This window comes from Physcomitrium patens, chromosome 3 (genome assembly GCF_059467195.1).
Source record: "Physcomitrium patens ecotype Gransden chromosome 3, ASM5946719v1, whole genome shotgun sequence".
NCBI classification, from domain to species: domain Eukaryota; kingdom Viridiplantae; phylum Streptophyta; class Bryopsida; order Funariales; family Funariaceae; genus Physcomitrium; species Physcomitrium patens.
This window is the reverse complement of record NC_143412.1, coordinates 24,289,038-24,303,586: the sequence shown is the minus strand read 5'-3', so window position 1 is coordinate 24,303,586 and position 14,549 is coordinate 24,289,038. Positions and strand designations below refer to the sequence as shown.

Here is a 14,549-nt window from a genome sequence, read left to right as displayed (position 1 = left end):
AAGAATAATTTTTAATATCATAAAATAAGAGTCATCAAAAAAGGACTTCTAACAAATTTTATTATTTTTTGAGTCAATAAGTAAACTTGAAATCAAATCTTAGTAAAAAAATACTCCAACAAGCTTGTCAATGATTTAAAACACATATGAACATGAAGTATTTGACGTACTTGTGATTTGTATATATGATGACTAAATTAGAAGTGTCTTTTATATAATGATGCTATTTTTGAAAAGAATCTATGATTACAAGAAGCTCTTTATTGGAGCTCTTATAATTAATCTTGAATATTAAAACTTTATAGAATAAAAAGCTATGAAGTGGAACTTATCATCTGCTTCTATTTATAATAATATTACATTTATAACAAAGTTTGATGTGTATGTTTCTATAAAGAAAGCCTTAAAAAAATAGATATAATATAAGATTGATGTACAAATAAATGATGTTTTTAAGGCTTCAAAAAATACTTCAGTTTATTTGCTCTACTCAAATTTTTTTTTATATGTCAAATGTGTTAGAGAAACCACAACTTGACAAAAGTTCTTGATAAAGATTTAGTAATAATTGGCAAATTCAAAAAAATATTACACATCTCTAATTATTTTTGAGATTTTTTAATTCATGATAGTTTGGACAAATTTAGGATCTATTATAAGGCCATCATTTTAAATGATATATCCTAGGAAATTAACTTGAGTAGTGTAAAATTTATACTTTTTTTTATCTTGGCATATAATCTCACATCTTTAGATTTTTGTAGTATACATAGAATTTATGCTCTTTTATATTCTTAGAATAGATTAAAATTTTGTCTAAATAACATACAACAAAATCATTAAGAAACTTACAAAAGACATCATTCATTACATGTTGAAATATAATTGGTGCATTCATGAGTCCAAAAGGCATGAAATTATATTCAAAATGCTTGTATCTAGTTTAAAATGTAATCTCTCATTCGTCTCATTCTTTAACGTACCTTTACACAAATTGTATACTCTTTGTAAATCTATTTTTATATAAATATTTATTTGATTGAGTTGATGAAAAAGTCTTAAAATTAAAAGTAGATGATATCTATTTTTGATGGTAATCTTGTTGAATCCTCAATAGTTCACACATATTTATAAAGATCTATTTATTTTCTTTACAAATAAGATGGGAGCTCTTATTAGAGATTTAGAATGGCACATGAAGTTTTTAACTAAGTTTTTATCAATGTACTTCTTAAGTGTAGACAATTCATTTTGTAATAAATTATAGATTAGTCCAAATAGTAATTGATCTTCATCTTGAAGATCAATAGAATAATCATATAAATAATACTCTAAAAGAATACCTACATTTTTCTTGTAAAAAAAATCTTAATAAACTTGGTACTTGCTTAGAATGCCACTTGAAGTCTTTTCTCTATCAAAAGTAGATATGGTGTATATAGCAAAATTTGATCCTTCTTTTACTGCATGCATGAAAGTTTTTACACCTACTAATAAGGATTTGGTTGTATTAGACTTATGAATTTTTACTCAACTATTAAGATCCTAGATTAAACTATAAGAAAAATTAAGGTTATAAAGAGTCCAATGTATTTAAAGGTTATACTTCTTTAGCCACAATAATTCTAAAATAATTAGATTAAATAGAAATCTAATTACATTGAATATTATTAAGCTATTATGATCTTTAGTTGCTACATCTAAAAGAATTGTTTTATAGATAACATCTCCAAAAGACAAGGAACGACCATCTATAACTTCTACATGCATGGATTTATTTTTCTTGACAAAATATATTTCTTCTTTTTTAACAAAGGCTTTGTTCATAAAATAAGTTGAGGCTCTTGAATCTAATAAGGCAAAGACGTTTTGATTTTTTGGTCCCAAACAAATATCTATTATAAAATAGAATAAAGAATCTAAAGAAAGAATAGGATCTTTATCAAGTATTATATAAGATTTTAAGTGCATGGTTCCTATTATAGCTGAAGAAACTCATTTCTGATACATCATCATCTTTGGTTACTGTGCTCCTTATTTTGTAGTTGTATTATTTCTTTAAACAATATTAAGTAATATACTTAAGTTCTCCATAATATAAGCATAAACCTTTTTGATGGCAGTGAGTTTTTTCTTGTTCAATAAGAGGCTTTAAACATATTGTATCAATGTGCATAAGTTTTGGTCTTGATGAATAAGCTTTTGTGAACTTAGAAATTAATGCTATAACTTAATTGGTATCTCTCCAATCAAATTTTTATTCTTGATATCTTTTAAAAAATCAATTGTTGCATGTAATGGCTTGAGCAATAAATTACTTTAATGAGCCTATTTTTAATATCTTCAATAGTAATCTTTGATATTATATTTTAATTCATATCAAAATTGATTGATAAAGATTTTATCAATTCAATTTACATTACAAGCAAGATTTTGGAATTTTGTAATATATGTGGCTGAATATGATTTTTATTATAAAAATATAATTTTGATTTTTGCTACCATTTTTTAAACTTTTTCCAAAAATATCCATAAACACTTCTAAGAATGAATTCAAATCATAGAAAAAACATGAATTATTTTCCATCAAAAGCACTATAGAGAGAACTACATCTATAAATCCAATTTGAATAAATCCATCAAGATATTAAAAAAAATGCAATCTTAAATAGAACTTTACTTGTTATAAAAATCTTCAAAATTTTGATCTTATTCCATCAAACTTCTCTAGCATGTTTATCCTTACTTCTCTCATATTTGAAATAATAAAACTTTTTGGATTTACTTGTGAGCTTGATCTACTTGCTTCTCTCAATTGCACAACTTCTTAGTATAGACTTTGAACTTCATTATTGACGTCTTCCATAAGTTTTCAAATATCACCTCTATAATTGATATTATAGATATATAATATTTCCACCTTTAGAGTACAGACAAATTCATGAAGATTTATAATAATTACAAATATATTTTAACTTTTGCTAAGAATAGCATCTATAATTTTTCCTTCTATGGACAACTCAAATAAATTTAGAAGTCAAATTAGAGGAAGGTAATCTACAACCTCTAATATCAAATGAAAGTTTCTACAAAGAATGGTAGTCCACTCTTTTTTAATAAAACAATCAATGTTCAAAAATTAAAAGCAAATTTAAAGGTGGATAGTCCGCAACCTTCAAAATACAACAATAGAAGTAGAGTAATCCACTCACTTCTAATACAAAACAAGCATAAGTTAACATTTTTATTAAATTTTTAAAAATATGAACCTCCAACACATGTCTAATTTGTGAAATACGTGTCTTAACTTGTAAGGCAAGTTTTCTATATGCACATCACATTGTTAGTTTGTAATACAAGCTACCTACATGTGCAATGCATGGCTAATTTGTTGGCAAAGTTTCTAATCTATCAATAAAACTATAAACATGCATAATGTCAACTACACATCTATAAATCTTCTAAGAAACTTTGCCATAAGATAATATCACATTTACTTATATTTACCTTCCATTTAACACTTCTTATCTAAATAAATATGTATGTCCATGACATCCTTTATCTTCCATTTTTGTTTCCATTTTATCATCTATTTCCAACCTATTTTCAAGGAGAGGAGGAGTTAAGATAGACCTGATGGGATTGGTATTGAGTACAATACATCTTATCAAAGTAATAGTGCAATTGCAAACATAGTTGGAGTTTTGAACAAGCGCATGGCATTAGACTATGTTAACAACAAAATTTGCATCGACCTTGAGCTCTAGAAGTATCTTGACATGGTTCTTTGGCAAATTCCATACAATTCTTGTACTTGCATTATACAAGCCTCTGCAAGGCATGCATCTGCATCATACCTTGCTTAAAGATATCAAGCCCAATAATACTAAGATCGCAACCCTAGCTAATAGGTAAAGACTTACATCAAATAATGTCCCCAGATCAACAGCTATGGTAATAATTCATATTGATTCTGGGTCAAGGATAGAGATGTCATTTTGCATGAGCACCTTGCAATTGCGAGAACAGATGGCCTTCAAGAGTATCATCAGTCAATCGCACTTCTACCTCATTTGCAAAATAAAAACCATTGGGTGAATCTTGTGTCTAATTCTACCTAAGAAAAGATGTGCTGTACTCAGGTGATAGTATATGGACTAAGAGGGGTAAAATAATGGTTTTGATGGGTGGGTCAATTTAACCACTATTGATGTTGATTTAACATTATCCTATTTTTATAACTATTATATGAGTACTTTGTATGGTTCCTATCCAATATGGCATTAAGGGTATGGTATTCAAGTAAAGTGCTTTTTGTCATCTCAAGTTGTTACACATGATGACAATAAGTACAATCAGTGAACTACACAGCTTGCTTAGACTCTTGTCCTTTCACAACTCAGGCAATATTGCTGCCATTGCATGGCTCTTGTGTTTCAAACAGTTAAATAAATGTCATGTATATTGCTGCAGATATTAGGGCTGTAATGAATAAATAAAAACCATGTCATTAAATCTAGAATTGGTACATAAACAATAACTTGACGTTTTAATGAACAAGATTGTTGTATCTAATAATAAAAATTTATAAATCTTTTCTTTATTTTATTTTATTTTACACAATTTATTTTGGTGATTGGGTGTCTGTTCTCAACAATTCCAAATTGTCTCAATTTTCACAATGTTTGTTACCCAACATGTGATTGGCTGGATTTTTTGATAAGTTGTTATTCATGGTTTTTTGAAAGATCTGCCATTTCTTATGTGGAAATTTTTGAGTTATTTTGAAATACATGTCAAAAATCATAAATAATATTATTACAAAAAATTCAGCCAATCTTATATCCAAGATTTCTACAGCTCTAATAGTATTATTTTAGGACTTAACAATCCTTCAACTTGCTGACTAGTTTCCTTTTTAGTGTATGTATGTATGTACGTATACATTACAAGTTGATAGACTTATGGCATTACAACAATATAGAAGCACAGGCAAATGTTGCTATACTTTATTTTTGTTTTCTTTTAAAATGAATTATTGCAATTTTAAAAATGCACTTTTTTTACCCAAACAAACTGGTTACAAGAGTAACCACATCCCACTTCAAAAAATAAAACCATGTGATAATATTTGGTTTTCTGGAGTTCCAATAAAATGGTGCAATAACAAACATAAAAAGTACTGAATTTTTTATTTTAGTATTTTCTCAACAATATGTAAAACCACTAACCACAAAGTTATTAAGTCAGTGGTGTTTAATACAAATAAAATATTGCATTTTTACTTATCGATACATGAGTCAAACAAGAAATATCATGACTGAAAAATAGGATACTTTAACCAAAGCCAAAGTCAATGGAATAGAAAATATTCGAAATCATTATTAATCGTAGAAATAAATTGAGCAATTAGGTTTGACATAACACAGCAAAAACTCCAAGTAATGAATGGTAAAATTTGTGCTAGCTATAATAAAGATGCCATATTCATTAGACATTTATGCAGTGGACGTTTCGTAACTAAGGACTTTATTCGTTTGCTATATTGAACCCCGACTTGCTTTAATGCAAAGTTTATTATAGACCTGCAAATCAAATTTTCACCGTAAAAAACCCAACTTCTTGGAGGACATAAATACTGTTATAGAATGTTCACTGCACTCAGAAAGGAAATCGAGCTTGTGAGCCCCAGTCATATGTATTGCAACTACTCAAAATGTAACAAAATCATGAGAGCCAGCACCTCATTTTGGGCAGTGCAAGCCAAGTTAAACAAACACCTCGGCAAACCCATGGGCCCATGTTCAGGTTCAAAAACTTAACACCACAATAAATGGATGACTGCGAGGTAAAATAAAGGAACGAATGATCGATGAAGCTGCTGTAGAACTCTGTTGACACATCACCGCATCATAAGCAGATCCAAACCTCTCCACGATTCCAACCCAAAGGGAGGGCACCGCATGTGGAGCCGAGGCAAACAGAGAAGGGGGCAGGGGGCGAGGTTGAGGGCCTCTCCTGATACAAATCAAAACCAACTCCTGCAAACTCGCCCTTTTCACAGACATTCTCCATCGCGTACTTGCTCTCTCGCCTCAACTCCACTTTTAGGGTTTCGCTTCGCAGCGCCACAGAGCCATGGCGAAGGCGTGGGGCGGTGGCTCATGGGCAGTCGAGGCCGAGCTCGCGGACCAGGAGGCCAAGGAGCGCGAGGCCGCCGTTTACAAGGCGCCGGGCGGCGTGAAGGAGGAGGCGTTCCCCTCGTTGGGGGAGTCGCTGACCACGAAGCCCTCCAAGAAGAAGAACAAGCCTCAGACGCTGTCGATCTCGGAGATTATGACCGGGAAGTATGTCGGTCCTGGTGGCAAGCAGCGGAGCTCGTACACGGAGAGCCAGAAGCTGACACCGCAGGAGTTGATGTTGCTACCCACCGGACCGCGCGAGCGAACGGACGACGAGGCGCCAGCCGGTGGGCTCGGGGGCGGGTTCAGGGATTACGGGGGGAACCGCGGGGGAGATAGAGGCGACAGGGGTGGCGATAGAGAGGATCGCCGTGGAGGATTCGGTGGAGGGTACGGGGGCGACCGAGATAGGGATAGGGGAGAAGGCGGCTATGGTCGCGACAGGAGCAGGGAGCGCGACGATGGACCCTCTCGCGCTGATGCGGATGACAAGTGGGGCGCGGCGAAGAAGTTTGTGCCGTCGCTGCCGAACGACCGCGGCAGCGAGCGCGGTCACGATAGGGGTGGATACGAGGAGGATCGCGGGCGCGGCGGGAGAGTGAGCGACCGGGACATGCCTTCGCGTGCGGACGAGGTGGACAACTGGGGGTCGACGAAGAAGTTTATGCCCGCGCCTGCGCCAACGGGCGGTGATGGGTACAGCGAGCGAAGGTCGAGTGGCAGGTACGGGGGGCATGAATGTGGAGGGTGGTTGTTAGGGTTTGGTCATTGAGGTGGTGTTCTGGCATTGTGATGGGCAGTGGCTGTGTGGGCACGAGAGGAGCAGTATGTGATGATGGAACAATGTGGCAGTTTCGGGGAGATTGGGTACGTCGGGGTTGTGGAGCGAGTATGGTGAGTTTGGAGCGGGGAAGGCGGTGGTTCTCTTAGCATTTGTTCGAGCACAATGGTACATGGCACGAGGGATGGGTCAGATCGCGGAATAGGGTACGGGTCGGAGTGACGGACCACGGGGCAGCAAAGATGCAGAGTTTTTTTTTTTTTTCTTTCTTTCTTTCTTTTTTTTCTTACTTTTTATTATTTCTGGGAAGGGTGCTGTGAATGCGTGGGGTGGCGGTTATGGGCAGAGGTTGAACACCATCAGACGCGTTATGATTGTGAGTGGGTTGGCAGATATGACGAGCGGAGGGTGAGCATGGGAGGGTTCGAGGACCACCCTCGCGGTGGAGATCGGGACCTGCCGTCTCGCGCGGACGAGGTGGACAACTGGGGCAAGAGTAAGAAATTCGTGCCAAGTGCTGCTCCGCCAAGCCGGGGTATGGGGAGCGGATTCGACTCGACATACAGGGAGGCTGGTGCGGATGCCGATCGGTGGGCACGGAAGGACCCTGTAGCTCGAGATCCGGAGCAGCCTCGGATGTCCGAGAGGCCCCGGCTGAAGCTGGCGCCACGGAGTGTGCCTTTGGACAGTCCACCCCGGCCCAGCTCAGCCGACGTGAACGGGGAGAAGGGTGGAGGCGGCGGGTTGGAGGGTGAGCAGCAGTCATCTCCAGCACAGAAGCCGAAGCCGCGTCTGAATCCTTTTGGGGCGGCTCGGCCTCGGGAGGAGATATTGGCGGAGAAGGGGCAGGACTACCGGAAGATCGACGCAGAACTGGAGGTGCCTCGGGAGAGGTTCGGAAGGCCGGGGAGCAGTCACTCGACCCGGCCTGGGAGCAGTCAGTCCACGCGGGTTGGGAGCCGACCAGGAACCCCCGGGGGTGTGTCGAGCAGACCTCAGACCCCAGACGTGCCTCGAGCGAGAGCTGGTTCAATTGGCGAGGCACGACCGAGGGACATGAACGTGATCGAGGAGAGGGGCAATGACTCGCAGACGCTGAACGTGGATCTGGAACGGCAGCTTGCTTCGGAGAGGTAGTTTTGACTACTTTTCTGGTGTGCTTGCCCTGATATTTGTATGTGACCTAGGTGTGATTGTTTTTGAACTATTTCATGCGCTTTACCTGTTTAGTCTAGCTTTTAATTGGTGTTGTTTGGTTATTAACTCGACTAATTTCTATTTGGTCATAATGCGACAAACACTTTACTAGCTTTGAGTATTTTCTGGTCTCATTGATCTTATTGTGTCGTGTAACGGAACTTCCGAGTATGTGAGCTTTTTTTTTGGTTGTTGTGTGTGTGTGTGTGTTTTTTATTTTTATTTTTATTTCTTTTATTATTATCTTTTTCTTTTCTTTCTTTCTCCTACTCATGCTTGTTTTTTTGTTTTTCTGTTTTTTTAAATTTGTAAGACTACTTTCTGAGTTTTTCACGCTTTGTTTTCTTGTTGAATTCAGTGGTAACGAGGGCCTGGATTAAAGTGCTTCTAGTTTTGAAGTGTAATTGTCGAGGTGTTAAATTTCCTGAGACGTATTTAGTTTCATCTAACGTTATATTCTGCAATGGAGTATGTAAGCCCACAAATTTTCGGATAGGTAATTATGCAATGATCAATATAATGGTCACTATAGAGATTACTTAGGTTTTGACGTTCCCTGCAGTCGAGAGCTTTGAACCGCTAGTGTTTACGGCTGCGATATTACGGGACAACTGTGATTTTGTGGGTGCTGTAGGCAGTCTTAGGTCTTTTGTAACCTTAGTTACCTTCTTTACTTTAATTTATTAAAATTTGGCGACCAGAAATAACGTTCGTTCTGGGTCGAAAGGTATATTATATGTATTGAGTAGACTACTTCCCTTGTTCTTATGCTATAATTTTTTTGTTAGTAGATTTTCTAGGTACACTCTAGGGTTGAAGTTTGTTCTCGAGTGTCTGCACACATTGGCAGTTCTCATGTTTTCATTTTTGTTATTCTCCTTGCAGAAATTGGTGTAGTTGAGTGGCATTTCTTATGCTTTGGTTTAGTTGGTTTCCTACCAAACTTTTGAGCTATGCATCCGCATTCAGTGAATCTCTTGATTTGTACCATCTTGGCTTTGGAAGAAAATTTCAATTCGATAACAAAACCCAGTCTTTCGTGTGGATGAATTCCGGCAACAATTGCAGTGCTTCTCATTTCACTACCAGGACAGGTGCTCGATGACTGCATTAGCGGACATTCTACATGGTAAACCGGCGGGTCAACTATTAAGCTTTAACACGGCAATCTCTAAACTGCCTTTAGTGTCCTTAGCTACTCAGCTGCTATCATTGTCAAGCTCCTGAGAAATAAAGAGTATATTGCAAGTTTCTGGTGTGTTGATGTGGTTTGTCAATCTACTAGCCGAGGCGCCTGACTATGAATATAGTTGTGTATCTAACAGTTGTCACGAGCTTGTCAATTTATTTGGTCTTGTGAACAGCACTGTGCCGAGTCGTTTTGTATCTTTTACTGTACCAATTCATCCAAAACGAATGCATTGAGAACAAGTAACTAAAAGGCTTGCATGATCCAGTGCCTTGATAATGTTACAACAAGAATTTGAATGAAAAATATCTCCTCTCAATCATCGACACTTTTTCAATAAAATAAGAATCATGATAGCAGTGAGTAACATAGAAATTTGTTGGTAACTAGGTTTAGCACCTAAATCAAGATATGTGTATATATATATATATACTTCCAAATCAAATTGTCCATCAATAGTTCATTAGTCATGAGTTTAAGAATGATGTAAACAAGCCGTGAAATTTGTTACATAGTTGAATTGAATTGAATGTTCAATTGAATGTTCAAAGACTAGAATTGCTACTACAAGATTAAGAACTATTTGTTTAAGATTTTCAAGTAGCACTAAGTAAAAAAACTACAATAAAAAAATAATAGAAATGACTTACTAGTTTTAGATTCACTTTCTTTATTTTTAATATTTGTATCTATATTCAATAATGAAATTTTAGCATTCTCCATAATGTCACCTAAATTTGTTCTTTATTAAGTTTTTAATAAACCGGCTAACCAACAAACAAACAATAGTTTACTTTTAGACAAACACACAATATCCATACAATAAAAAGTTATCTATAGAAAAGAAATCTTAGATAAAAATAAGAATTTTGTAATTTAAAAAATTAAATTGTACCAAAGCTTCTAGAATTTGGAAATGGAACCAAAGCCAAGAAAGCTATTTGACGAGGTTGTTGTAATCCATTAGTAATTGTAGTGTAATTCAAAAAAGTGTTTATAGAGATACATATCATTGTTTATTATTATCATTATTATTATTTATATTATTATTGATTTTTTTTTTTGGATTTTAAGAACTTGATTCTTAAATTTTATATTTAAGATTTTCAATAACATTAAAATGTTGCATGTTAAACAAATTTGATGGATAAGAGACAATCTTTAAATTGTGGCTTCAAAAATTGGAGTATCAAAAACACCATTTAATTACAAAGACAAATACAAAAATGTAGAAGATTTTTGATTGTACCAAACCAAAGATGGCAATATATAACCATCTATCTTTGAAGTGAGTTTTTCAGAAAGATGTTTAGGAAAATTGTTATTTTTTTCTCTTTTGAATTTATTTTAGAAATATAGAAATTGACAAAGATATAATGCAAGTAGAGATAATATATCTCACTAATCACATTATTATTATGGGTAGAAATTTTTCTCCATATTAAGTTTCTAAATGAATTGCTTAACTATCTAATAGCATCTAACTAATCTTGATATCAAGCAAAACTTGAGCAAATAATAATTCTATTCAAACATGAGAATAAAGGAAAAAAAGTTTGCTATAAAAAGTAGATAGAAAATTAATATAGATATTATTAATTATATTATTCAAAAAAACAAAAAAATATAAAAAAAAATGATTGATTGCAACAACTTATATGGATATTTTATTTAGAATTATTACACCACACTAAAGACTACAAAAAATTAGCTATTACAAAGGCTAGGTAAGGAAAGATTAATATAAAGAAAATTAGTCTATTATAACAATAGTTTGAATATTTGAATAAAATACTAGCAAATAAAATTGGGCATGAAAGTATTTTAATAGTTAAACAATTCTTCTACTAAAATACAAACATCTACAAATGTATATTAGTAGAAAGAAGAAACAACCAAAATAGACGAAGATTCAACAATCCAAGAATAAAAACTCTATGGGCAAAAGAAAATAATGTGACTTATAAAGTTGAGACTTATTAATCTTAAAACCAAAAGAAATAATAGATCATTGAAAGATTTGTGAATCCATTTTTTAAAAAAGAAACGTTGGTATTATATGAGATTTTCAACTTAAAAAAAAAAAAAAAAAAAAAAAAAAAATCAATCCTAATAACATGTAAGAAAATTAGTGCTTCAAATATTACATTAAAAAAATGTAAATCTTTTAATGTAATTAAAATTATTAATATAAGATATTATAGAAGGACTAAATAATTGAAATCTAATAAACTTCCAACAAGACAAAGTATTTGATAGTCTAATACTAAACTATGACCAAAACTATTAACATGATTAGAAAAATTATCATTAGTATATCTAATATAACAATAGATTATAAATTTATCTATATATTAGAATTATGTGCTTTAGATTCAACACCTTTTCATAATTTAAAAAACTATATTAATTCAATCTCTCAATTAATATCTGATATAGATTATATATTGGAAAAATAACCTAGTTCAAAACACTATTACAACAAAATTATTTTATACATCCAAAAAATAGGTATTTAAAAAAATAATGAGCAATAACTAGTTATTTCTTGAAGAACAAAAAATAATCAAGGAATTACAAAATGCATCACAAAAATGATAGTAAAAAAATACTAATAGTAATACAAATAATCCATAAAAATTTAGCATTAATTGAATTCAATATTAAATTAATGTGCTATATTAAATTTGATACATAGCAACGAAATTTGAAAAATAAACCAAAAAAAAAGAAGTTAGCATTATGCATAAGTCTTATGGTACCAAGATCAAAGGATAGGTAGTCAAGGCCCAATATTAGGTATGCTACATACATTGAAGAATAGAATTAGAAGAAAAGCCTACTTCACATGACAAAAAGTCATCTTAGATTGTTACTATAGAATTTATATAGAACTACAGACATCATCTAATTTTAAGAATTAAGCTACTAATAAGCAAGCCAAACAATGCAAAGAACATGTCAAATAATAAAATTAAAACACTTTGATATCATATAAATATTTAGAATAATATATATATATATATATATATATGGAATATGTATGAATAATTTGGAAGCAATAGAATTGAACTTAAGGAAATTGTTATAAATGAGATAGAAGCCATAAAAGTAATATCATATGAAAGAAATACTAATGAGTCTAAATTTTTAATTTTTAATTATTAAATTAAATAAGATATGAAATCAATAAATCACATGCTTATTTAATTTTTTTATCTAATTTCTAAAAAATTTAAAAAGAATTTCGTATATAAGATGAATACTTATTTTTTTAAAGATAATAAACTCATAAATTATATTTCATGCATATATGAAAATGTCAATCAATGAATACATTTCTTGAATTGATTTAAAAAAGAATTATAATAGATATTTCATCTCATTTAAATAAATAAAAATAAGTAGAAAGAAATAGAAGTAGGTAAAAAATGTTAGAAAGACAATGTTTTCTTTATAATGCTTTGAGAAAGTTTTTTTTAATGTAACTTAGATATTTAGAATTTTAAAGATATGTCACTTAGATATTAAAATTTGTATCATATACTTCTTATTTTTAGTTAGTTTTATTGAAAGCAACTTATAATTAGATGCTTGGAACTACCTTCTTTAAAAAAAATATCATTTAGTAATCGAGACAATATATTATTGTTGTTTAATTTGACTTGTATATTTGTTAGTATTGTCTATTTTTAAGATAAAAGAAAAAAAATATAATTGTTATATTTTGTAGATGTCAAAAATAATTTATAACTATTGCAAATCTTCATGAGTTTTTTCATATTCTTTGAGATTTTTCTTATATACTAGCAAATTCAATCATAGAAGCACTATTGATATGTATATAGAAGAAATCAACAATGAGATCTAATGATTGCACCAAGAAATCATATAGTTAAAAGAAACAAGTATAATTAAATCAATCTTACAAGCAAATCTTATGACTCTTTTTACTACAAGTATGATGGAGCCAAATATTAATTTTCTAATAAAGTTTGATATCACAAGATCAAAATTTTAAGGTTTTTTTACAAAAAATTTAGTCTAAAGATAAATTTATTCTTTAATCCAATATAAAAAATGGCCTCAATTAAGAATTATTTGTAATTAGTGGTGCAAATTGAAAAAAAAAATAACAAAAAATTTAAAAAGAAGAAAAAAAAAACAAGTGAAAGAATGACAATCAAACAAATATTTTCTCAAAAACTTATCATAGTCTATTTATTGGATTTTTATTCAATATAAGATAAAAGATAAGAAAAAAATAATTTTTTTGTATATAATTTTTTTTCAATAATATAAAAAATATATAATTATAAGTACTATAAGTAAGTTATGAAGGTTTAAAGATAGGAAATAAAAAATAAAAATAAAGTAATTGGATTTTACCTCAAGGATAATTTGCTTAAGTTTTCTAAGATTTGAACCTCATTAATGCTCAAAAGTGGTGTTTAAGTTATTTAAGAAGAGTCACAAGGCCTTAGTATTATCTTCCTACCTACATCTAAGATGTTATAAGCCATATGAGACATATGCACTTCCCTTCCTAAAACTACTACTTTAGTTGCTAGTCAATATGATTTCTATTAGTAATAACATTTACAAGTTCTAAATAAATGATATATGTAAGTAGAAAAAAAAATATATTATTTTAAGAAAATATATTAATTAATATAATTAAGAAAATATACTTATACCATCTAAAAAATTTATCTTTAAGACTAACTAAGATTTTATATTTATGATTTTTTTCTTGATAAGACTTTTATAATTTACAAAATATTTTAAATTATAATAAATATTTAAATGATCAAATAAATTTTCTAATATTAATGCTTTTATATCTAAATAAATTAATTTTTTTTTAACAAATCTAAAAATTAAAATAAATTAGTTGGATCCATATTAAGCTCTTTTTAAGATTATTTTTTCCTTGAGATCATGACAAAATCACTCAAATTGGATTTATAAGCACATTCATATTTGGAAGTGAACTATTTTACTTTTCTTCTTTGATAGAGAAGGAAACATGTCTTTTTTTTAATCTAAGCTCTTTTTTGGAAGTACTTTAAATCACATCTATAGATAGCAGTTGAATAAAGATGACAGAAAGAAAATTCTAATCTTTCCAATATGATTTACATTTAGTTGTTGTTTATACTATTGAATTCTAATTACTTACTTTCAATGTAGATTGAAT

General features: G+C 31.8%; 1 protein-coding gene across 4 annotated transcripts; it reads left to right on the top strand.

Annotated features, from left to right (window-relative positions):
* The first annotated feature begins 6,011 nt into the window (after window positions 1-6,011).
* On the top strand, window positions 6,012-9,411 carry LOC112279793 (eukaryotic translation initiation factor 4B2). Of its 4 annotated transcripts, none has more exons than XM_090249314.1 (3): window positions 6,012-6,905; window positions 7,356-8,096; window positions 9,229-9,411. In XM_090249314.1, exons 1-3 carry the CDS (start codon window positions 6,139-6,141, stop codon window positions 9,263-9,265), a joined length of 1,545 nt encoding a protein of 514 aa, XP_090105440.1. In that variant the 5' UTR covers window positions 6,012-6,138; the 3' UTR covers window positions 9,266-9,411. The 4 variants fall into 4 exon arrangements, with proteins under 4 accessions (XP_090105440.1, XP_090105442.1, XP_090105441.1 ...); XM_090249316.1 differs by having other exon boundaries at window positions 9,194-9,411; XM_090249315.1 differs by having other exon boundaries at window positions 6,013-6,905; window positions 9,046-9,411.
* The last annotated feature ends 5,138 nt before the right edge of the window (window positions 9,412-14,549 follow it).